This window comes from Schistocerca nitens, unplaced genomic scaffold (genome assembly GCF_023898315.1).
Source record: "Schistocerca nitens isolate TAMUIC-IGC-003100 unplaced genomic scaffold, iqSchNite1.1 HiC_scaffold_330, whole genome shotgun sequence".
NCBI classification, from domain to species: domain Eukaryota; kingdom Metazoa; phylum Arthropoda; class Insecta; order Orthoptera; family Acrididae; genus Schistocerca; species Schistocerca nitens.
In genome coordinates, this window is record NW_026045864.1 from 1 (window position 1) to 25508 (window position 25508).

At 47.1% G+C, this 25508-nt stretch overlaps 1 protein-coding gene across 1 annotated transcript in view; it reads left to right on the top strand.

The window, feature by feature from the left end:
* Positions 1 to 18479: 18479 nt before the first annotated feature.
* Positions 18480 to 25508, top strand: part of LOC126226608 (juvenile hormone esterase-like) — a gene marked incomplete at its 5' end in the record, with an annotated part of 38130 nt that continues 31101 nt past the window's right edge. Inside the window, one exon of the mRNA XM_049942230.1 lies at positions 18480 to 18765. Coding sequence (XP_049798187.1) covers positions 18480 to 18765 — 286 coding nt within the window. The remainder of the gene's footprint in view (positions 18766 to 25508) is intronic.

A 25508-nucleotide genomic window follows, 5' to 3' on the forward strand; every position in this document is an offset into this window, starting at 1 on the left:
CACCGTAATAAATAAACTGTGACCAAGACTGTTTTTGATAGTAAACAGCTGCAGTAAACATTTAAATAGCTTTACACTTACTTTCGATTTTGGACCGCAGCAGTTCTTAGGCATATAAATACACGTTACAGGCACTCTCCATCACTTTATTTAGCTAATTATTTAAACCGTCCTTTTTGTTACCTTTTTCAATCTCATGTGAAATAGACGGAGGCTTGTACTGTCTTTCGACGATCCTATTCTAGAAAGAGAACAACTATGAATTGTACAGAGTCTGGGCTTCAGCAATATGTAACTTGTCCGCATTCCGTCTCGTTTCTTGCACTGTTTTGCGGAGCTCCTTGGACTATCAGGTAGATGGACAAGTGAAATGTCTCACGGGAAACTCTTTGGTTGCAGTGTACAAGCAAATGCTTTTTCGCGAGTGTTCCTTTCTGCCACAGTTGAACTTTGAGCCATGTGCCCACGTGGATATGGATATCCAAGCCTTCTATTGGCATCCATGTTCATAGTAAACACTAAACCTCGCTCACATTCGGTAACAAGTAAGTCAAACTTTTCCCACACCATTATTAATTTGTTCTGTAATGTGACCTAAATTTTGATGCTTAGTTTGGACTTCGATGTTGATCAACGACCTTCACCCCATATCTGCTTACTCTGTAACAGAAATTTTTCTTCTAATATAGATGGTTAAAAACAAACAATAATTGTATAGTCAAAACGTCTTTTGTTTTCCCCTCAACCACGTGCTCATGTAAGATTACAGTCAGCAGGACATACCTTGATCGCGGTCCCGTTTTAACTGTACGACTAGCCACAAATAGTTCGCACATTCTCGATGCTCCTAGTAATAGCACCTATAATGAGACCTTCAACGTTTTCAGATAATTAGCCAAACAGATGACTGCCGATAAATGTAGCTACACAACCAGCAATGGCCAGAGATCGACTTTCACCAAATTCTCAGGGAAAAGTTTTTTTGTACTCAGAGGTTATTGATTGTATACTTAATTAATGCTCAGAGTTGTTATACATTATACAAACTGAACAAACATTTGCATGCCATGGGCGATTTCATATAGGGCATCTTCATAAATTATGCACTCCATATTTCACTTACTGTTTCCATGGGACTAAACAACCATTCTCACGATCATTAATTTCCTTCTGATACTCAAGACTTGGTTTTCCGTTGCGCTTGCGAAGGTTAACTGCTTTCACCACATAAAGTAGAAAGGAAGGATGATGAGGGTTTAGTTTCCGGACAATATCGAGGTCATTAGAGATGGAGCACAAGCTCGAATTGTTCCAAGGATGGAGAAAGAAATCTGCTATGCCCTTTCAAAGGTACATTCGCGGCAGCATTTTCCTTGAGTGATTTAGGGAAATCTCGGAAAGCCTAAATTTGGATGGTCGGATCTACTTCCTCCCGAAAGCAAGTTCAGTATGCGTCACCTCGCTCGGTACACATAAGAGTCAGATCCCTGTTTACATGGGCTTGCTGTAAGAAAACTGCTGTAAATAACTTCCAAATAATACTTGTTAAGTTTGAGTTATTGATTTTGAAGACGAACGTTCGGTTTCAAATAGTTGTACAAGAAATCTTTTGAAGCTATATCAATACAGCACACGTTATTACGTAGAATTATTACGTAGAATCCTCATAACAAAGACAAAATGTTTTTCTTTACGTTGAGTTGCCTGGTGTTTCAGTAATTTGAGGTTGTTACTTTTTACAGACAGAGTAACAACTAACTTTAATGTGAGGTACGTTGTTACATTTGATTTAATCAACCGTTATACAAATACATAGTGCGGCCTATTAAGTAGTAACAAATTTTACGCTTCCGTCGTATTTATTAAATTGCTTTTTTTCTACCTGCATATAGTACCTGACTACACTATTAGAAAATAATGTTTTTGCTCAATAAATTAACATCTTATTTTCAAAAGCCTTTTTCCTGGTGAGTTCCAGTTATTTCTGGTAGTCTTCAGTTTTTTCAAGTGTGAAAGACTTGTTACTTGTTCGTTTCTGCTGAATGAGGGACAGTTATCTTCTGACTGTTGCACAATAATCAGGCTTTCGAGGATACTGGACAAAGCAGTATAAACCATTTATTTCCCCTTATGGAACATCTTGCTCTCGCTGGCTTCATGAAATTATGCAATCTTTTTAGGTCTGAGGATTCCCATGGTCTTTTTTTTATTACGAATAATATATTTTGGAAGAAGTTGAAGCAGTGTTTCCTATAGACATATAGTTATTACTATTCTGCTTTGAAGCACATCATTTTGCACATTCAGTCGGTTTTGTACTTCTTAACACAGTCATCATCATATACACTATAAGGCAAAAAAGAGGATGCACCACGAAAGAATCATTCGAATGGGACGGAAATCGGTAGATGTGATGTACAGACAAACAAATGATTACAGTGAATTCCACTGACACCGAACCACTGCGATGTGCAACTTCAGTGGTGTCAAGCGAAAGCTCATTGGAGGGGAGGGTGAAGCCTGATGAAAGCTGGTTCTGCCTCGGTGCCAGTGACGGCCGTGTATTGGTTAGAAGGATACCAGCTGAACTCCTGCAACCAACCTGTCTTTGTGCTAGACACACTGGACCTACACCTGGAGTTATGGTTTGGGGTGTGATTTAGTATGACAGCAGGAATACTCTCGTGGTTGTCCCACGCACCCTGACTTCAAATTTGTACGTCAGTCTGGCGATTCAACCTGTTGTGCTGCCATTAATGAACAGCATTCCAGGTGGTGTTTCCCAACTGGATAACTCTCGCTGACATATCGCTGTTGTAATTCAACATCCTCTACAGAGTGTCGACAAGTTGCCTTGCCCTGCTCGATCACCAGATCTGTCTCCAATCGAGCACATCATCAGACGACTACCGCCATCCACAACCAGCATTAAGCGCCCCTGTATTGGCCAACCAAGTACAACAGACATGGAGCTCCATCCCATAAACTGACATCCGACACTTGTACAACACAATGCTTGCACGTTTGCATTCAGCATTCTGACGGTTACACCGGTTCTCTCGCACTTACATTAACTTGTGTTCTTGAAATGTTAATCACTTAAACACGCTACATAGACAAATGTGTTCCCGAATTTTCAATACTCTACATTAATTATTTTTTGGTGATGCGGTTTTTTTGGTCACTGTATTACAACGCAATGCAGACAAACAGTACTACAGTTAGCCCGAAAATGCCAAAAATAGCACAAGATCTGCAGTCAGAAATCACGTGCTTACAAGAGCCTTGTTATAGAAAAGGGCAACTAATATGTCTACCAACACATTGTACCATAATAACAGACATCAATGATTGTAAGACTGCTATAGTAATTTTAAATAGAATTTATAACGTAAAAAGATAAGACAGTTACGCAGCCAACTTTTAGTTACCACGGAGATAACCTATGGGAACGTTCCATGGGCGATTGCATCCATGTACAGCCATCAAATACAACGTTACGCAAATAACATCAGAGATCAAGCAGTGTATCCCAAGGGCAAACAATTAGTGATAAGTGCTAATATTAATTCAAGGTCTCCCCTCGGGAACTCAGACTGAACGGATGACAGGGGAAGCCGGCCGAAGTGGCCGTGCGGTTAAAGGCGCTGCAGTCTGGAACCGCAAGACCGCTACGGTCGCAGGTTCGAATCCTGCCTCGGGCATGGATGTTTGTGATGTCCTTAGGTTAGTTAGGTTTAACTAGTTCTAAGTTCTAGGGGACTAATGACCTCAGCAGTTGAGTCCCATAGTGCTCAGAGCCATTTGAACCATTTGATGACAGGGGAGCCTGCCGGAGTGGCCGAGCGGTTCTAGACACTACAGTCTGGAACCGCGCGACCGCTACGGTCGCAGGTTCGCATCCTGCCTCGGGCATGGATGTGTGTGATGTCCTTAGGTTAGTTAGCTTTAAGTAGTTCTAAGTTCTAGGGGACTGATGACCTCAGATGTTACGTCCCATAATGCTCAGAGCCAACCATTTTGATGACAGGGGACGAATAACTGCTCACCTAATACAAGGAACACAATTACATGTAATGAACACAGACTACGATGCTACGAGCAGTAATATCGGCTTTGCGCTACCAAATACTGCAGCAATGGCTTACGTAACAAATTAGACCGTACGCGACAATATAAACAGTAGTGAACACAATATTATAAAAATTCATACTAACACACACTCAGAACAGAAGTATCAAAAACACACACCACTGCACTTATTGTTCCACAAAGCAGACTGGAACAAATTAACAGAAACTATCGAACAACACGGTCTAGAAAACATCAATGGAGAGATCGATTACAGAGCACACAAACTAAAGCACGTAATACAACAGGCATAAACCACATCAATATCGACGGCAAGGAACACAAAACTATCACCAATATTATGGATCAACGAACTCACAAGACTCAGATAAGATGCCAGAGCGAAACAAAATTATACCAAACAGCAATACTAGGTAGAGACAAACGCGTAAGACTTGAGGCATATAGGCATGCACAAGACTTATGCAGACAGATCCTGTACAACACTCGAAAGCAACACTGGGAACGATTTATAACTAGACAAACAGAGCAAAATACTTTGGGAGGGACCATACAATATACTGACACAGAAGATAAAAACCCTACTAGCTCTGGAAACGCTAAGGCAGGATGACGGCACGGTGACGTGGGGATGTGGGAATACAGAGGTGTTTCTGCTGTACAAACTGTTCCCTGACGACGTCATCTATACAGATACATAATATCATGCAACTCAACTCTAAGAGAAGACCTATACACACCATACAACACTGCCACAGTTACCTGCCCTTTTGCGCAAGAAGAGGTTACGCTTGCAATCTCAGAGCAAAAAAAAAAAAAAAAAAAAATGTAACCTGGACCAGATGGTATCCATTCGGCAGCACTGACTTTGTGAAGATATACTTTTACGTGCAAGTCAAATGCGGCTGACCTGGTGCTGATAGCACGGAATGAAAACGATATGAGTGTGGCTTCAGATTGGGTACGCAAATGTGGAACTGCCACTGGCAGCCTTATAAATATGGACAAGTCTGTAGCGATGAATATTGGTGTTGGACTAACGGAAGAAAGTGTAGCACCCTTACGGCTCATGGATACCTTGAAATGCCTAGGTACTGTTTTTACCAACGACATATGTCGCACAGCAGCGTACATCTATAAGAGACTACTACAGTCAGTCCGAACGGGCGTTAGAGGGAACATCACACTGGCGTTAGATGTGATCCAGCGGGTCACGTATGTTTACACCTACCTGGCGTCACAAATTCCGCATTTCGCTCAAGTACTCCCAAAGCCGGTGACGACAGCACGACGATTACTGGCGGTGTTCGGTTCCTTTGTGAGTGCAGGTCTACTGTTTAAAGTAAGATACGACGCCCTTACCCTCCCTCTTAGTAGGATCGACTTGGTCTTGTGCATGTTCGTGATCGAGCGGTGGCACTATATATCAGCACAATGTTAAAACTGTGGAGTAGACGTCAGACTTGTCGGACAGGAATCGTAATAGATGAACTAGCACCAGTGACTCGAATGGCGCCAGTGACGGTCCAGCACATCTCCCAGTCACTCCAGCATATACGCACGTTTTTTATAGAGTACAGCTACGTTCAGACAGCTCTGCAGGGAACCAGACCTGCAACGGTGCGTGACATACACTCCTGGAAATGGAAAAAAAGAACACATTGACACCGGTGTGTCAGACCCACCATACTTGCTCCGGACACTGCGAGAGGCCTGTACAAGCAATGATCACACGCACGGCACAGCGGACACACCAGGAACCGCGGTGTTGGCCGTCGAATGGCGCTAGCTGCGCAGCATTTGTGCACCGCCGCCGTCAGTGTCAGCCAGTTTGCCGTGGCATACGGAGCTCCATCGCAGTCTTTAACACTGGTAGCATGCCGCGACAGCGTGGACGTGAACCGTATGTGCAGTTGACGGACTTTGAGCGAGGGCGTATAGTGGGCATGCGGGAGGCCGGGTGGACGTACCGCCGAATTGCTCAACACGTGGGGCGTGAGGTCTCCACAGTACATCGATGTTGTCGCCAGTGGTCGGCGGAAGGTGCACGTGCCCGTCGACCTGGGACCGGACCGCAGCGACGCACGGATGCACGCCAAGACCGTAGGATCCTACGCAGTGCCGTAGGGGACCGCACCGCCACTTCCCAGCAAATTAGGGACACTGTTGCTCCTGGGGTATCGGCGAGGACCATTCGCAACCGTCTCCATGAAGCTGGGCTACGGTCCCGCACACCGTTAGGCCGTCTTCCGCTCACGCCCCAACATCGTGCAGCCCGCCTCCAGTGGTGTCGCGACAGGCGTGAATGGAGGGACGAATGGAGACGTGTCGTCTTCAGCGATGAGAGTCGCTTCTGCCTTGGTGCCAATGATGGTCGTATGCGTGTTTGGCGCCGTGCAGGTGAGCGCCACAATCAGGACTGCATACGACCGAGGCACACAGGGCCAACACCCGGCATCATAGTGTGGGGAGCGATCTCCTACACTGGCCGTACACCACTGGTGATCGTCGAGGGGACACTGAATAGTGCACGGTACATCCAAACCGTCATCGAACCCATCGTTCTACCATTCCTAGACCGGCAAGGGAACTTGCTGTTCCAACAGGACAATGCACGTCCGCGTGTATCCCGTGCCACCCAACGTGCTCTAGAAGGTGTAAGTCAACTACCCTGGCCAGCAAGATCTCCGGATCTGTCCCCCATTGAGCATGTTTGGGACTGGATGAAGCGTCGTCTCACGCGGTCTGCACGTCCAGCACGAACGCTGGTCCAACTGAGGCGCCAGGTGGAAATGGCATGGCAAGCCGTTCCACAGGACTACATCCAGCATCTCTACGATCGTCTCCATGGGAGAATAGCTGCCTGCATTGCTGCGAAAGGTGGATATACACTGTAGTAGTGCCGACATTGTGCATGCTCTGTTGCCTGTGTCCGAACGGGCGTTAGAGGGAACATCACACTGGCGTTAGATGTGATTCAGCGGGTCACGTATGTTTACACCTACCTGGCGTCACAAATTCCGCATTTCGCTCAAGTACTCCCAATGCCGGTGACGACAGCACGACGATTACTGGCGGTGTTCGGTTCCTTTGTGAGTGCAGGTCTACTGTTTAAAGTAAGATACGACGCCCTTACCTCCCTCTTAGTAGGATGGACTTGGTATTGTGCATGTTCGTGATCGAGCGGTGGCACTATATATCAGCACAATGTTAAAACTGTGGAGTAGACGTCAGACTTGTCGGACAGGAATCGTAATAGATGAACTAGCACCAGTGTCTCGAATGGCGCCAGTGACGGTCCAGCACATCTCCCAGTCACTCCAGCATATACGCACTTTTTTTATAGAGTACAGCTACGTTCAGACAGCTCTGCAGGGAACCAGACCTGCAACGGTGCGTGACATATATCGGATACTAACGACCGGACGACACAGCCATCCTATTGAGAGGAAGCATCCACATATCAATTGGCAAGCAGTAAGGCGATCGATACACCACGTTTCCTTAGACACAGCGACACGTGAAACTTGGTGCCTAACAGTAAATGGTAAAAATGTCACCCGATCCAGACTCCATGCGATTCATATGAACGATTCACCGTTGTGCCCTGTGTGCCAGACTGGTCAACGATGAACACCGCCTCATATGCGGCCCCTCGGCAGAAGTGTGGCGTTTGGCGACACGAATGATCGCTTTCTTTCTCCGAATGGGATAAAACAACATTGAACGAGGGATTATATTCTTTCCGGACGGGACTTACTACCCATACACCAAAACGAATGCAGTAACGTGGTTTCGAGGCCAGACGGTGCTCTATTTGTTCAGAGCTGGCCCAAAGAATGTAATGGACTTCTGGACTTTTCTACTGGAACGACGTCTAAAGATCGTGAACAATCCGAAATGCCGACAGTATTTCTCTAACTTCCTATGGAGTGCGTTTCAAAAGCCCCCGTATAGCTGGAACGTCCAGGGTAGGAGAAGTTAAATTATCGATGCGAAGAAAGCATGAACGGAAGATAAGAATCGGTGGATACGTTGTACTTATGAGAAGACATACGCGGATGACGGAACAGCGGGGGGCATTGGAAATACGATTCTCCATTGTGATGTGTTTTTTTTTCTTCCTTATGTAATGCGAGAATAATTTTCAGTTTACTAGCTTCAAGCAATACAGAAATATTATTTGTGGTATGACAAGGCAGTGGTTGATACCGAAATTTCCTTTCGCTTAAATGTTATATGCAAACCAGGATTTTCTTTAATTTGTGAGAGATATTCATTGGAATTTGAAGCATAGTTAGAGAAGTATTTCTTTTTAACGTAATTTTATTGTGTTTTTTTTCTGACGTATGTTTACCTTTCAAAGCTTACTCGGGCATGGATGTAAGTGTTGTCCATAGCGTAAGTTAGTTTAAGTTAGATTAAGTAGTGTGTAGGCTTAGGGAGCGATGACCTCAGGAGTTTGGTCCCATATGACCTTACCACAAACTTCCAAATTTCCCCATGGTATGGTCGCAGCGAATCATCAGCATTAGTGCAGCGGGAATGTATGGGCCGACATAATTGGTGACCGTATTTAGGGACCAGTTTTTCCTTCCACGGCGCCTAACAGCCCGTAACTATTGGTATTTCTTGCGGGTGACTTTGCCTCCCCTCTGCAAGAAGTACCATTGATGATTCGAGGCGTGATGTGACTGATACATGATGGTGTTCCAGCCCACTTCGCCACTAACGTCCGGACGCATCTCAATCGTATCTTCCCTGGTCAATGGATCATACGAGGGGATTCAGTTACATAGCCTGCTCGTTCATCGGATCTCAACACGTGCGATTTGGGGCCATATCAAAATTATCGTGTATGCAGAGCCCATTCTAGATGTGGAGGCACTGGATGCAGCCTGGAAGATGCGAACGTGCGAGACACAACATGCTACAGCGCGTGCACATGCGTTGAGGCACATGAAAACCATTTTCAACACATACTGTAACTGTGGCTGCATAGTACAACGCGCATTAGATCGCAGTCTATGTAACAATATATGCGCCAAATCATACACTCCTGGAAATGGAAAAAAGAACACATTGACACCGGTGTGTCAGACCCACCATACTTGCTCCGGACACTGCGAGAGGCCTGTACAAGCAATGATCACACGCACGGCACAGCGGACACACCAGGAACCGCGGTGTTGGCCGTCGAATGGCGCTAGCTGCGCAGCATTTGTGCACCGCCGCCGTCAGTGTCAGCCAGTTTGCCGTGGCATACGGAGCTCCATCGCAGTCTTTAACACTGGTAGCATGCCGCGACAGCGTGGACGTGAACCGTATGTGCAGTTGACGGACTTTGAGCGAGGGCGTATAGTGGGCATGCGGGAGGCCGGGTGGACGTACCGCCGAATTGCTCAACACGTGGGGCGTGAGGTCTCCACAGTACATCGATGTTGTCGCCAGTGGTCGGCGGAAGGTGCACGTGCCCGTCGACCTGGGACCGGACCGCAGCGACGCACGGATGCACGCCAAGACCGTAGGATCCTACGCAGTGCCGTAGGGGACCGCACCGCCACTTCCCAGCAAATTAGGGACACTGTTGCTCCTGGGGTATCGGCGAGGACCATTCGCAACCGTCTCCATCAAGCTGGGCTACGGTTCCGCACACCGTTAGGCCGTCTTCCGCTCACGCCCCAACATCGTGCAGCCCGCCTCCAGTGGTGTCGCGACAGGCGTGAATGGAGGGACGAATGGAGACGTGTCGTCTTCAGCGATGAGAGTCGCTTCTGCCTTGGTGCCAATGATGGTCGTATGCGTGTTTGGCGCCGTGCAGGTGAGCGCCACAATCAGGACTGCATACGACCGAGGCACACAGGGCCAACACCCGGCATCATGGTGTGGGGAGCGATCTCCTACACTGGCCGTACACCACTGGTGATCGTCGAGGGGACACTGAATAGTGCACGGTACATCCAAACCGTCATCGAACCCATTGTTCTACCATTCCTAGACCGGCAAGGGAACTTGCTGTTCCAACAGGACAATGCACGTCCGCGTGTATCCCGTGCCACCCAACGTGCTCTAGAAGGTGTAAGTCAACTACCCTGGCCAGCAAGATCTCCGGATCTGTCCCCCATTGAGCATGTTTGGGACTGGATGAAGCGTCGTCTCACGCGGTCTGCACGTCCAGCACGAACGCTGGTCCAACTGAGGCGCCAGGTGGAAATGGCATGGCAAGCCGTTCCACAGGACTACATCCAGCATCTCTACGATCGTCTCCATGGGAGAATAGCAGCCTGCATTGCTGCGAAAGGTGGATATACACTGTAGTAGTGCCGACATTGTGCATGCTCTGTTGCCTGTGTCTATGTGCCTGTGGTTCTGTCAGTGTGATCATGTGATGTATCTGACCCCAGGAATGTGTCAATAAAGTTTCCCCTTCCTGGGACAATGAATTCACGGTGTTCTTATTTCAATTTCCAGGAGTGTATATAGGGCAAACAACACGAACTGTGCAGGAACGCATTGTGGAACACCAACGGCATACTCGCCTTCTCCAACCCACCAAGTCCGCAATTGCCGAACATTGTATCTCCACAGACCACTCCATGAAGAACAACGACACAAAAATTTTGGCCCATACATCAAACTTTTGGAGCTCGATTATGAATGAATCTGTGGAAATGAGACTGTCTGACAACGAGACTCTCATCAATCGAGATAGGGGTTATCAGCTAACCTCTGCTTGGAATCCTGTTATAGAGAAACTTCATAGTCGACGTAGTTATCTGCATAAAGATGAAAACCAACCTGATATCGCTACGCCAAGCTTTCACCGTGGACGGCGCGAGGCGCGGCGCACGGAGTTGTTATGAAGGCGCACGCTGAGCAGCGCATGCGCAATGTCACCTCGGTATGGCTTTAAATAGGAGAGCTCAACGCGTACTCGCCAACTAGAGGGTTGGATCCCCTCCTTCGAAAGCGTCAGATTGCAAAGCCTGGGCTACTCTCAGGGTGGAATCTCCGTCTTCGAAGATTGTTTGTCTGTCTGTGTGCCCGCCGCTTGCTGCTGTCGCTGTTCGTTCGTTCGTTCGTCCGTCCGTCCGCCTGCCCGCCTGCCCGCCTGCCTGCTCGCTGTCCATCGCCGTCGTCGTCGTACCCGCTGCCGCTGCCGCCGCCGCTACCGCCGCCTGCTGTTCGTCCGTCCGTTCGCCGCCGACCATCGCCGACGCCGACGCCGACGCTGCCGCTGCCTGCTGCACGTCCGTCTGTCCGTCGCCGTTCGTCTGCAATGAGTACTCCCACCTCCACCGTCATCTACACCTCCCCCTCCCCTTCTCCCACAGTCACTTCCTGGAGTGCCGCCCCTGGCCTCCCTCCTTCCGCCTCCCCTACCCTTCCCCCCGCTCACACATCCCCCTATCTCCTCCCCTGCTGTATACCCACACCTCTACACCCTTCCTCCAGCTTTCCACACCCTCAACAGCTCCCACTCCTACCCCCGCCCTCACGTACGCCTCTGTTGCCGCCTCTGCTGCCGCCCCTCAGGTGGTTGGCTTCCCCTCTCTCACCGACCCCGTCGCTTCGTCTTCTGCATCTCCCGCACGCATCACGTCGCGCCGAGCCACCATCGCCACCACTGAACCAGCTGCTTCTCCCGGTGCCTCCGCTACGCCACAGGGATCTGCCACCCGCCACCTCCCTCTCCTCCCCGTCCCTCTCCCCTCCTCCCAGCCTCCAGTCTCCAAAAAACCCCAAAAGCGCGTCCTTACCGATTCTGCTCCCGCCACTTCCCACAAAAAATCAACACCACCTCCCCCTCCCCCTGCCGTCACCATGGACACCACCCCTCCTCCTGCCACCCATACCTTGGCCCCCACCCTCCACACCTTTGTCCTGTCAACTCCCGATCCTAAGTTCCTCGACGCTCATACCCTCACCAAGGAAATACGAAAGTACTTACCTGGTGCTCCCATTTCCCAACTCATTCCCCGCAGGGACTCAGTCCTTATCAAGTCCCCGTCCCCATCCTTTCACACAGACCTCCTGCGAAAACTCCCACGAGTTATGTTTGGCCCCCACGCCTCTCTGACACCCTTCCTTTCCGCTTCCACTCCTCGTCAGCCCCAGCCTCCCCGTCGCCCCCCCACCTACACCGCTGTGATCACCAAGCTCAGCCCGGTGATCACAGAGGATGAAGTGTTGGTAGAACTGAACTCCCACCTGGACTTGGAAATCCGCTCTGCCCGCCGTATCCACAATGCCTCTGGTCCCACCTACCTCATGCGGGTATTCTCTGAATCCACCCCATCCATAGACCATCTCCTCACCCAGGGTGCCCTGATATACCACCGTCGCCACCCTGTTGAATCCTCCAAATCCCCTCCCCAATCCTACCGTTGCCAGCGGTGCCTGATGTACAATGACCACCTGACTCCCAACTGCAAAAACCCCCCCACCTGTCCCCATTGCAAGGCCTCCCACTTTCTTAAGAACTGCCCCAACCTCGCTGCTCCTCCTTCCTGTAATACCTGCAATGGCCCCCATCCCACATACTCCCACAAATGTAAAGCTAAACCCCCTCCAGCCACCCCTGAACTTACGGTCCCAGTTCGTCCCGTCGATCCCCCTGTCCATCCCAACAATTCCTTCCGTCCACCCCCCACGGCCGAGGACATCATCCGGTTCATTACCGTTGTCCTCCAAAACATTCACCCTTTTCAGCACCCCCACACCTTCCAACAAATATCCCTTGCTGCTCGCTCTGTTTTCCACCTGAACGCCTTCGCCACTTACTCCCACAACCAAGCCCACTTCACCTTCACCCGCCTCGACACCCTAGTTTAAGTCTCTTCCCTTCCCTCTCTTCCCCCCCCCTCCTTCCCGTCATGGCGCGGCACGAGTCTCGCATCCTCTTCCAGAACATTCGCTCCTTCCGCTCCAACAAATACCTCCTCATGCACACCCTCTCCCACCACCAGGTCGACACCTTCCTCTTGAACGAAACCTTTCTCCAGCCCCACCATTCTATCCGCACCTCCCCCTATATCCTCCACCGCACTGACGCTCCTTGTCCTCGTGCGCAGGGTGGAGTCGCGATTGGCCACCTTAAGCATATCCCTGTCCGGCCACAACCTCTCCTCAATGACCCCACTGAACACCTTATCCTTAGCGTCTTCTTCCCCTCCCTCACCATTACCTGTGCCACCATCTATGTCCGCTCCACTGCTCCTCTTCCTTATGACTTCATCTCACACATTGACCACACCTTCTCCACCTATGTGATTGCCGCCGACCTCAACATCCATAGCCGCACTCCTGCTGCCCTTCGGCGGTGGCATCAGTTCCTCTCCACACTTCAAGGTGACCTTGTTCCTCTTCCCCAGCACACCCGACCTGAAAGTAACACCACCCCCGATGTTGTCATTGCCTCCGCCAACCTCCTTGGGCGTATCACTGTCGCCGTCCTTGACCCCACAGGTAGCGATCACCTCCCTGTCCTTCTCACCATCACATCTGCAAACCGCCCCCCTCCGGCTCCGCACCCTGCACCCCCTCCCAAGGCCGTCCATGACTATCGCCGTGCCAACTGGGATGCCTACCGGGACTCCATCTCCGCCCAGGTCAAAAGCCACCCTCTTACCTATCACCATCCTGACGACATCAACCACGCCTCGTCCTTCCTTCAGCAGGTAATTACTGACGCCGTGGAGGCCCATGTTCCTACTAAAACCATCCACCCACACCGTCCCACTCTCCCTCCGCGGGCTGTCCTCCTCCTCCGTGAATCCCGCCGCCTCTATCGCTCCTTCCTGCGCACTCGTGACAGGGATACACTCCAACGCCACCGGCAAATACAGCGACACGTACGGAACCTTATTACAGCAACGAAACGCCGCGACTGGCGCCAGACCTGCACACGACTCAACGCCACCCTCCCTATCAACTCCTCCAAGTACTGGTCCGCCTTCCATCGCCTTACTGGTTCCCTTTCCGCTCCCCACTACCCCCTTCTCCATAACGATCGCCCCCTACCTGACAACCTCAGTAAGGCCAACCACTTCGCTTCCCACCTTTCCGAGGTCTTCTCCTTCCCCGATGATCCCCACTTTGATTATTCTCTTTTCCCCACGGTCATGGAACGTGCCGATACCTCGGTCGCTCCTCTTGCTCCTAGTCTCCAGTACTTGGGGCAGTTGCCCCCCTCCGACATAAACACTCCCATCACAGCACAAGACATTAAACTTATCCTCCGGTCCAAACGCAACACGGCCCCTGGTCACGACTGTGTCACCTACCGGCACCTTCGCGAAAGCCCCTATTCCTTCCTGACTGTCCTCGCCCATCTCTATAATGTCGTCCTCTCTACTGGCTTCTACCCTGACCTGTGGAAGACCTCCCACGTCCTCTTATTCCTCAAACCCAACAAACCCCCTTCTGCCACCTCTTCCTATCGTCCCATCTGCCTCACCTCCGTCTTCAGTAAGGTCTTTGAATCCATCCTCTCCCGCCGTATCCATCAGCACCTTGCTCAACACCACCTCCTCCCCCTTACCCAGTGTGGCTTCCGACCCTCCTTCTCTGCTGACGACCAACTCCTCAACCTTGTTCACCTTCTGTCCCTCCAGCTCAACTACCGTCGCTCCGCCATTGTTGTTTCCCTTGACCTCCAAAATGCCTATGACCGTGTATGGCATCCCGGTCTCCTCTTTAAACTCCAAACCTACGCCCTGCCTATCAATTTTGTCCATCTGGTCGCTTCCTTCCTCTCGCACCGTCCTTCCTATGTCACCCTCCACAACACCAACTCCCGTATCTTTTATCCCACGGCTGGCGTCCCCCAAGGTTCTGTCCTCTCCCCTCTCCTCTATCTCTTGTATACAGCTGATATGCCCAAGCCACCCCCACCAGTCCACCTTCTCCAGTATGCTGATGACACCGCCTTCCTGGCTCTCTATCCTACCCTTCAACGGTCTCAATGTACCCTCCAAACCCACCTTAACCAGTTCACCACTTGGTGTAACCAGTGGTTCCTCCGTCTCAACCCCTCCAAAACCCAGGCAATCATCATAGGCCGCACCACTCGCTCCTTCCGCCTCCATGATTTCTACCTCACCCTTTATGGTCGTCCTATCCAACTCACCTCCACCCTGAAATACCTTGGCCTCACCCTTGACCGCCACCTCACCTGGACCCCTCATCTCCTGACCATCCAGCAGAAAGCCCATTCCCGCCTCCGCCTTCTGAAACTCCTGTCTGGCCGGACATGGGGCTTGCATCCTTCTACCATCCTCCACACCTCCATCCTCCCTCATCCGTCCTATCCTCTGTTATGCCAGCGTTGCCTGGATCTCCGCCCCCACCCGCTTTTACAAGGCCCTCCAAATCCTTGAACGCCATGCGCTCCGCCTTGCCTTCCGTATCCGCCTTCCTTCCCCCACACGGCTCCTGTATGAACTGATCCCCTTCCCCCACCTCCTCCTGTTCCTCCAACATCTCCGCATCCTTTACATTGTTCGCAGGCTTGATCCCCCCCCCACCCTCTGGTTTCCTCCTTCCTCTCCACCCCCCGCCCGTTGCCGCGCCTCTATCGCTGTATCCCTCCCTCTCTCCACCTCCACACCCTCCATCTCCTTCATCAGGGCAATTTCCAACGCCTCCCCCTCTCGGATGACGAACTTCGCCGTGACATCTACCCTTCCTTCCAACTATAGCCTGGCCTTGTTCCCCCCCCCCTCCCCAGGGCCCCCTTTTTCCTCTTTCCTCCTTCTCCCAGAGCGGATTTTCCTCCGTCTCCCCCTCCCCTGAGACCCTGCACCCCATACTTGCCTCTCTCCTTCCCACATCCCACCCTACCTGGCCCTCTTCCGCGCGCCCCCGCTCACCTCCCCCATCTCTTCCCCTCCCTCCCTTCTCCAGGTCTCCCTCATCTCCTAGCGCCTGGCAGATCCTCTGTGTTGCTCTTCATCAGTGTGCCACATCAGTGTTGTTTAGTGCTGTTTCTCGTGTGCGTCAAGAGGTGTGTTTTACTTGTGTCCTGCCTTGAGGTTCGCCGCCAGTGTTACGTTATGCGCTATGCCGTCCGTCGCTCCCTTTATGCTCCAGTCTTACTGTGCCTTGTGTTCTTTTAACCGTCGCAGTGTGTGGCTTTTTATGTGTGCTACTTTTAAACAGTTTTTTCTCTCCATTTTACAGTCACCCCGTTTTGTGTCTATTGCCTTCCATGATGTTCCCCTTTTTTATATCTATGTTCACCTTATTCTCTCCTTTGCTGTTTTTAAATGTCTTCTATTGTTTTGTTCTATGTCTTTCGGCTGAAGAGCAGCGCCTATGCTGCTGCCAGCCCGCCCCGATGGGGAATTGAAATACAATAAAGGAAAAAAAAAAAGCGTACTCGCCAGTACTACTACAGTGGCACTCGCCTGAAGATGGCCAGAAGACTCTGCGCTGAAATATCGTGGCAGGACGTTACTGACATCCGGCAGTTCTCCCGTGGTTTTATGGAACAATCAGTACGCCGGGAAAGCTTTAAACATCACAATGTTGTTGTTGTTGATGCAGCTCTCCATGCTACTCTATCCTGTGCAAGCTTCTTCATCTCCCAGTACCTACTGCAGCCTACATCCTTCTGAATCTGTTTAGTGTATTCATCTCTTGGTCTCCCTCTACGATTTTTACCCTCCACGCTGCCCTCCAATACTAAATTGGTGATCCCTCGATGTCTTAGAACATTCTTCTGTAGCACCACATTTCTAAAGCTTCTATTCTCTTCTTGTCTAAACTATTTATCATCCACGTTTCACTTCCATACATGGCTACACTCCATACAAATACTTTCGGAAACTACTTCCTGACATTTAAATCTATATTCGATGTTAACAAACATCACAATATCTGATTGAATAAATGGTCTCTAGCATTGAAACCATGCGTTTCCGGACATAAGTTCATTAGAACTTTTTTGTTCCTTATCCTCCCATCGATCAATCGCTAGACTTTGTATACGGTGGAAAACTCACCCTGTATAAGCACACCAGACCAGTATTAGTGAACCACAGGAGACATCAGTCTGACGCTTTATAACATCGCCTCATCGCTTGATAATGGCCTTAACTGGATGCAGGAGAAACAAGTTTCTTCAGATATGCCATATCCAGCTGATCCAAAGTACACAGAGGTGACAAAAGTCATGGGGTAGCGATATCACATACACAGGTGGCTGAAGTGTCGCGTACACAAGGTGTAAAAGGGCAGTGCGTTGGCGGAGCTCTCATTTGTGCTCAGGTGATTCACGTGAAAAGGTCTGCAATGTGATTATGGCCACACGACTCTGAATGCGGAATGGTAGCTGGGGCTAAACACATGGGACAGTCCATTTCGGAAGTCGTTAGAAAGTTCAACCCACAGTGTCAAGAGTGTGCCGGTAATATTGCATTTCAGGCATTACCTCTCACCGCGGACTACGCAGTGCCCGGTGACCTTCACTTAACGATCGAAAGCAAGGGCATTTGCGTAGAGTTGCCAGTGATAATAGAAAAGCAACACTGCGTGAAATAACTACAGAAATCAATGTAGTACACACGACAAACGTATCCGTTAGGATAGTGCGGCGGAATTTGGCGCCAATGGGCTATGACGACCGACGCAAGTGTCTTTGCTAACATTACGGCATCGCCTGCAGCGCCTCTCCTGGGCTCGTGACCCCATCGGCTGGCCACCAGACGACTGGAAGACCGATACCTGATCGGATGAGTCCCGATTTCAGTTGGTAAGGGCTGACGGTAGGTTTAGAGTATGGCGCAGACCCCCACGAAGTCATGGACCCAAGTAACAATCAGGCATAGCGGTGTGGGCTATGTTTAAATGGAATGGACTGGGTCATCTGGCCCAAGTGAACCGATCGTTGATTATCATGATTATGTAGCCACTCAAGGACATCATGTTCCCAAAACACGATGGAATTTTTGTGGATGACAGTCTGCCATGTCACTGGGCCACAGTTGTTTGCGATTGATTTGTAGATCTTTGTGGACAATTCGAACGAATGATTCGGCCAACACGAATCTCATTGAACATTTATGAGACATAATCGAGAGGTCAGTTCGTGCACAAAATCCTGCACAGCAACAATTTCGCAATTATGGACGGCTATAGGAGTAGTATGGCTCCGTATTTCTGCAGGGTACTTCCAACGACATTTTTAGTCCATGCCAAGTTGAGAGGCTGCACTACACCAGACAAAAGGAGGTCCGACACGATATCAAAGATATTCCATAAGATTTGTCATCTCATTGTAAATGTTTCGTTTCCAAAACTAAATCGTATAATGATCCGTGAGCATGTGTGGTTGTGGCGACTGGTAATACGCAAGCCACTTGAGCGTCTGTTGGCGTTCCCAGGCCCCACAGCCGGCAGCCTCCTGGTCCGAGGTTCGAGACGCGCTGTCCTTCGCGGATGCTTGCGCTCAGCCCCTCTTTTTCGGCCTGATACCTATCACTACCGGCTCCGAAGACTGTCTCTACCTCAACGTCTACGCGCCGGCTGCGGCGAGTGGTCCTTACCCCGTCATGGTCTACATCCACGGTGGAGCCTTCAAGGGTGGTAGTTCTTCGAGTTCAACTCCGCACAGCTTCGTGGAGAAGGGCGTTGTGCTAGTCACAATCGCCTACCGTCTCGGAGCCCTTGGTAAGTATATCACTTCATTTTCGCTTTTTTTGAGATTCCATTTAGCGTGACGTGTTAGATGAGAAAATTTGAAAGAAATCTAGATTTTCGAACCAAGGGCAAACACCAAGCGAAATTAATGCAACGTGGAATAGTCCCATGCCGATATAGATCCAAGCGCACTACACACGTCAAAAAAAGTTTTGCATCACACCTGTTCCCAGAACTCCTGAAGATAGACGTTGACTGTGGATATTGTATCACAGACACAGTCCCTTTGACTGTTCAGAGATGTCACTAAACCCACCCAAAGATGTAAACAACCTATTAGATCGAGGGCCGCCCAAGGGCTATTACTGCAGTAGATGCAGTGGAAGCATAATTTAATAATAGCTAATACTTGGATTAATAATCATAAAAGAAGGTCACAGATAGCTTATATAATGGTAAGACAGAGCTTCAGGAACCATGTTTTAAATTGTAAGACATTTCCAGAGGCAGATGTGGACTCTCACCACAATCTATTGGTTATGAAATGTAGATTAAAAGTGAAGAAACAGCAAAAAGGTGATAATTTGAGAAGACGGGACTTGGATAAACTGAAAGAACCAGAGGTTGTAGAGAGCTTCAGAGAGAGCATTAGGGAACGATTGACAAGAATGGGGGAAAGAAATACAGTAGAAGAAGAACGGGTAGCTTTGAGAGATGAAATAGTGAAGGTAGCAGAGGATCGAGTAGGTAAAAAGACAAGGGCTAATAGAAATCCTTGGGTAACAGAAGAGATATTGAATTTACCTGATGGAAGGTGAAAATATAAAAATGCAATAAATGAAGCAGGCAGAAAGGAATACAAACGTCTCAAAAATGAGATCGACAGGAAGTGCAAAATGGCTACGCAGGGATGGCTAGAGGACAAATGTAAGGATGTAGAGGCATTTATCATTACGGCTATGATAGATACACCCTACAGGAAAATTAAGGAGACCTTTGGAGAAAAGAGAACTACCTGTATGAATATCAAGAGCTCATGTGGAAAACCGGTTCTAAGCAAAGAAGGGAAAGCAGAAAGGCGGAAGGAGTATATAAAGGGTCTATACAAGGGCAATGTACTTAAGGCTAATATCATGGAAATGGGACGTAGATGAAGATGAAATGGGAGATATGATACTGCGTAAAGAATGAAGAATTTCACAGAGCACTGAAAGACCTAAGTGGAAACAAGGCCCCAGGAGCAGACAACATTCCATTAGAACTACTGACAGCCTTGGAAGAGCCAGGCCTAGCAAAACTCGACCAGCTAGTGAGCAAGATGTATGACACAGGCGAAATACCCTCAGACGTCAAGAAAAATATAATAAATCCAATCCCAAAGAAAGCAGATATTGACAGATGTGAAAATTACCGAACTATCAGTTTAATAAGCCACGGCTGCAAAATACTAACATGAATTCCTTACAGACGAATGGAAAAAATGGTAGAAGCCGACCTCGGGGAAGATCAGTTTGGATTCCATAGAAATGTTGGAACACGTGAGGCAATACTGACCCTACGACTTATCTCAGAAAATAGATTAAGGAAAGGCAAACCTACGTTTATAGCATTTTTAGACTTAGAGAAAGCTTTTGCCAATGTTAACTGGAATACTCTCTTTCAAATTCTGAAAAAGCAGTGGTTGGGAATGGAGTGAGACAGGGTTGTAGCCTACCCGCAATGTTATTCAATCTGTATATTGAGCAAGCAGTAAAGGAAACAAAAGAAAAATTCGGAGTAGGAATTAAAATCCACGGAGAAGAAATAAAAACTTTGAGGTTCGCCGATGACATTGCAAAGGACCTGGAAGAGCAGCTGAACGGAATGGACAGGGTCTTGAAAGGAGAATATAAGACGAACATCAACAAAAGCAAAACGAGGATAATGGAATGTAGTCGAATTCTATCGGGTGATGCTGCGGGTATTAGATTAGGTATTGAGACACTTAAAGTAGTAAATGAATTTTGCTATTTGGGGAGCAAAATAAATGATGATGGTCGAAGTAGAGAGGATATGAAATGTAGACTGGCAATGGCAAGGAAAGTGTTTCTGAAGAAGAGAAATTTGTTAACGTCGAGTATAGATTTAAGTGTCAGAAAGTCGTTTCTGAAAGTATTTGTATGAAGTATAGCCATGTATGGATGTGAAACGTGGACGATAAATAGTTTACAGAAGAAGAGAATAGAAGCTTTCGAAATGTGGTGCTACATAAGAATGCTGAAGATTAGATGGGTAGATCACATAACTAATGAGGAGGTATTGAACAGAATTGGAGAGAAGAGAAATTTGTGGCACAACTTGACTAGAAGAAGGGATCGGAAGGTAGGGAATATTCTGAGGCATCAAGGGATCACCAATTTAGTATTGGAGGGCAGCGTGGAGGGTAAAAATGGTAGAGGGAGACCAAGAGATGTATTCACTAAACAGATTCAGAAGGATGTAGGTTGCAGTAGGTACTGGGAGATGAAGAAGCTTGCTCAGGATAGAGAAGCATGGAGAGCTGCATCAAACTAGTCTCTGGACTGAAGACCACAACAACAAAAGAAGATTGTATAAATGGAATAGATTTGGAGACAAGAGAAGGTTTTAGATTGATTAAGTAATGCTTAGACAGAGATTTAGGAACCAGATTTTAAATCATAAGGCATTTCCAGCGGCAGATGTAGACCCTGACCAAAATTTGTTGCTTATGTACTGTAGATTAAAACTGAAGAAACTGGAAAAGGGTAGGAAATTAAGGAGATGGGACTTGGATAAGTTGAAAGAATCAGAGGTTGTTGAGAGCTTGAGAGGGAGCATCAGGGAACAGTAGACTAGAGCATGGGAGTGGAATACAGTAGAATACGAATGGATAGCTTTAGGAGATAAAATAGTGAAGTTAGAAGAGGATCAAATAGGTAGAAAGGCAAGGCCCAATAGGAATCCTTGTGTAGCACAAAATATATTGAATTTAACTGATGAAAGGAGAAAATACAAAAATGCAGCATCTGAAGCAGGAGAAAGCGAACACAAACTTTCAGGAAATGAGACTGACAAGAAGTTCAAAACTGCTAAGCAGGAGTGGCTATAGGACGAATTTGAGGATTTACAAACATATTTCACTAGGGGAAAGATAGATATCGCCTACAGGAAAATTTGAGAGGCCTTTGTGAAAAAGAGAAGCACCTGTATGTATATCAAGACCTCAGATGGTAAACCAGCCCTAAGCAAAGAAGGGAAAGATGAAAGGTGGAAGGGGTGTATAGAGAGTCTATACAAAGGAGATGAACTTGAAAGCAATATTATAGAAGGGGAAGCGGACGTAGATGAAGATGAGATGGGAGATATGACACTACGAGAAGAATTTCACAAAGCTCTGAAAGATCTAAGTCGAAACAGTGCCCCAACAGTAGACGGCATTCCGTCAGAACTACTGATAGCTTTGGGAGAGCCAGCCATGACAAAACTCTTCAATCAGGTGTGCAAGATGTATGAGACAGGCAAAATACCCTCAGACTTCAAGAAGAATGTGATAATTCCAATTCCAAAAGAAAGAAGCTGCTGTCAGGTGTGAAAATTATCGCACTAACATTTAAGTAAGTCATGGTTGCAAAATACTAACCCTAATTCTTAACAGCAAAATGAAAAAACTGATAGAAGCAGACGTCGGGGGTGATCTTTGGATTTCGAGGAAATGTAGGAACACGCGAACTAGTACTGAGACTACGATTTATCTTAGAAGATAGATTAAGCAAAGGCAAATCTACATTTGTAGCGTTTGTAGACTTAGGGAAAGCTTTTGACAATGTTGACTGAAAAAGAGTCGAGGGGTATGAAATGGAGGCAGTGGTTGTGAAAAGAGTGAGACAAAGTCGTCGCCTATCCCCAATGTTATTCAATCTGTACATTGAGCAAGCTGTACAGGAAACCAAGAAAAATGTGGAGTAGGAATTAAAGTTCATGGAGAAGAAATAAAAACTTTGAGGTTTGCTGACGACATTGTAATTCTGTCTGACGCAACTAGGGACTTGGAAGAGCGGTTGTACAGAATAGACAGTGTTTTAAAAAGAGGATATATGATGAACATCGAAAAGTGAAAAAAGGATAATGGAATGTAGTCGAATGCTGAGGGAATCAGATTAGTAAACGAGTCACGTAAAGTAGTAGATGGGGTTTGCTATTTGGGCATCAAAAAAACTGATCATGACCGAAGTAGAAAGGATATAAAATATAGACTGGCAATGGCAAGAAAAGCATATCTAAAGAAGAGAAATTTGCTAACATCGGAAGTCTTTCCAGAAGGTATTTGTCTGGATTGTAGTCATGTACGGAAGTGAAACGTGGACGTTAAACAGTTTAGATAAAAAGAGAATAGAAGCTTTCGAAATGTGGTGCTACAGAAGAGTGCTGAGGATTAGATGGGTCGATCACCTAATGAGGAAATACTGAATAGAATTGGGGAGACTAGAAATTTTGTGCCACAATTTGACCAAAAGACGGAATCGGTTGATAGGACACATTCCGAGACATCAAGGGACCATCAATTTAGTATTTGAGGGAAGTGTGTGTGGTGGGGGGGGGGGGGGGGAGACCAAGAGATCTATACAGCAGGCAGATTCAGGAAGATGTAGGTTGCAGTAGTTATTTAGAGATGAAGAGGCTTGCACAGGACAGAGTAGCATAGAGAGCTGCATCAAACCAATATTCCGGCTGAAGACCACAACAACAACGACACAACAAAATTCAAGTATTTATTTTACATAGTTGTAAGTATAATTAAGTATCTGACATTAGAGTAAACTAATAACTCATTACGACAGGAAATTGTAGGTCGTCGTAGATAATAGTAAACACTATATATCTATTGAAAACTAGGTGATGTGTGTTTCATAGAATTAATCGACTGTAAGTCTTAGATATAATTGATTTGAAAATTAACACTTTGAGGTCCGCACGTCTCGTACAGATGTATTCGCTTGGCGCCGGCAGCGCTAGTTCGGATCACTTGGCTTGTCGCCGGCCGTTCTTGACATTATCGGGAGATTATAAATTGTTAAGTTTTATTAATCTCGTCGTTGGTTCTCATACGTTCACAACCCTGTTCCCCTACATTCATAAAATTTCGAAGATATACATACGTAAATAAATAGAAATTGTGTTTGTTTCATATATTTGTTTATTTGTATTGTCTTTGGTACTTAGTACTTCTCTTTCGTATGATATGCAGCAAAACAGTCTCCAAGATGCACCGCAAATTTTACACAAGACTTGCACATTAAGTTTGTTGTTCTCCTTTTTTGTTTTTGGAACATACGAGGCAGTTCCTTCGTTTTCGTTTATTCGTTTCGGAAATAAGTATTAGCTGGTACGCGATGTCGTGACAACCCCCAAGTTTTGCTCAGAAGCAGGTACATGGTCTTTTATCCACGAATCAGACACTTTCAATAAAAAATCGTGAAATCGGAGACTCTTGTTGTCTGTATTAAAATAGTGCCATGTACGAAATGCATTGAATAATGCGCAATTAAAGAGGGACATGCAAACCTTTTTTGACCATTTTATAGTTTTTCTGTATATGGGGTAACAACTCAAATATTGGTCTGCCCGATCCACTCCTTTCATGTATTTGTTGTAGTCTGATACACTTTCGGGTTTTTCTATTGCGCAGTTGGTTTTTCTACATTTTCTTTGAGTGTCACTCGAAGTGGCATTATGTACTGTAGCGATCATTCGTATCGTTTTAGTTTTCGAAGCTCTACATACCTGTGAGAGTACTTCACCTTTCCGTTAATGACAAGCTTCAAACACATTGACTTTTACGCACTTTAATTTTTCCGGAAATCCTATATTTTGCCGTATCGTTCCACAAACTCGAATTTTCTTTTCAAGTAACTTCTCTGCAAGTTCTACATTGTTATAATAATTATCCATGTAGAGGTGACGCCACTTTTCATAAGAAGGTGTCAATAGTTCTATCACTATTTTTGCTAAAGGCTGTCCAGCACCGCTACATATCTTGAATGAGGAAATGTATCCCGTGCTCGACATCACACAGAATCCGAATGAGTATGCCATATTTCGTAATTTTCGACGGAATGTAAGCTTTAAAATTTAACCGCCCACTCCACAGTATCATTTCCTCATCAGTTGAGATGTTTTGACTTGGATTAAAGGTTTCTTTAAACTATTTGGAAAAATAATCAATTACGAACTGCACTTTGAAAAGCCTGTCGGCATTATCCGGTTTATTGTTGTTGTCGGAAAAACGTAAAAATGATAATATTTGTCTGAATCGGTTGCGGGACGTCGTTTTGCGAACGGACTCGTTGACCAATAATCATCGGTCCTTGCTTTTTTTTACAATTTCCATAAGGATAGCAAGCCCAAACCATTTTCTAAGTTCGGGTCCCGTAACGTCGACAAATTTGGCATTTTTATCCACTTTTTTCTATTGCAATTTTGACTGTAGTACTTGTTGGTTTCGTTGCTAATATATTCAAATAGATCGTTCCCAATATACAATTCTACGATATCCTCGACGTACTGTGTATCTTTGGGAAATATGTTTGAACCTGGAGATCCTTCAAATTTATTATTGGTCCCCGGTAAATCAAAGTCTGACCTCTGTGCACTGTCGTCTTCTTCTGATTCATCCGAAAGAGTTGGCAACCGTAGCGTTCGCCGAATTCTTCTTGGACGTATTTCACTATCTTCCGACGATTCTGCTTCACCTTCATATTTTTTATATTCAATGT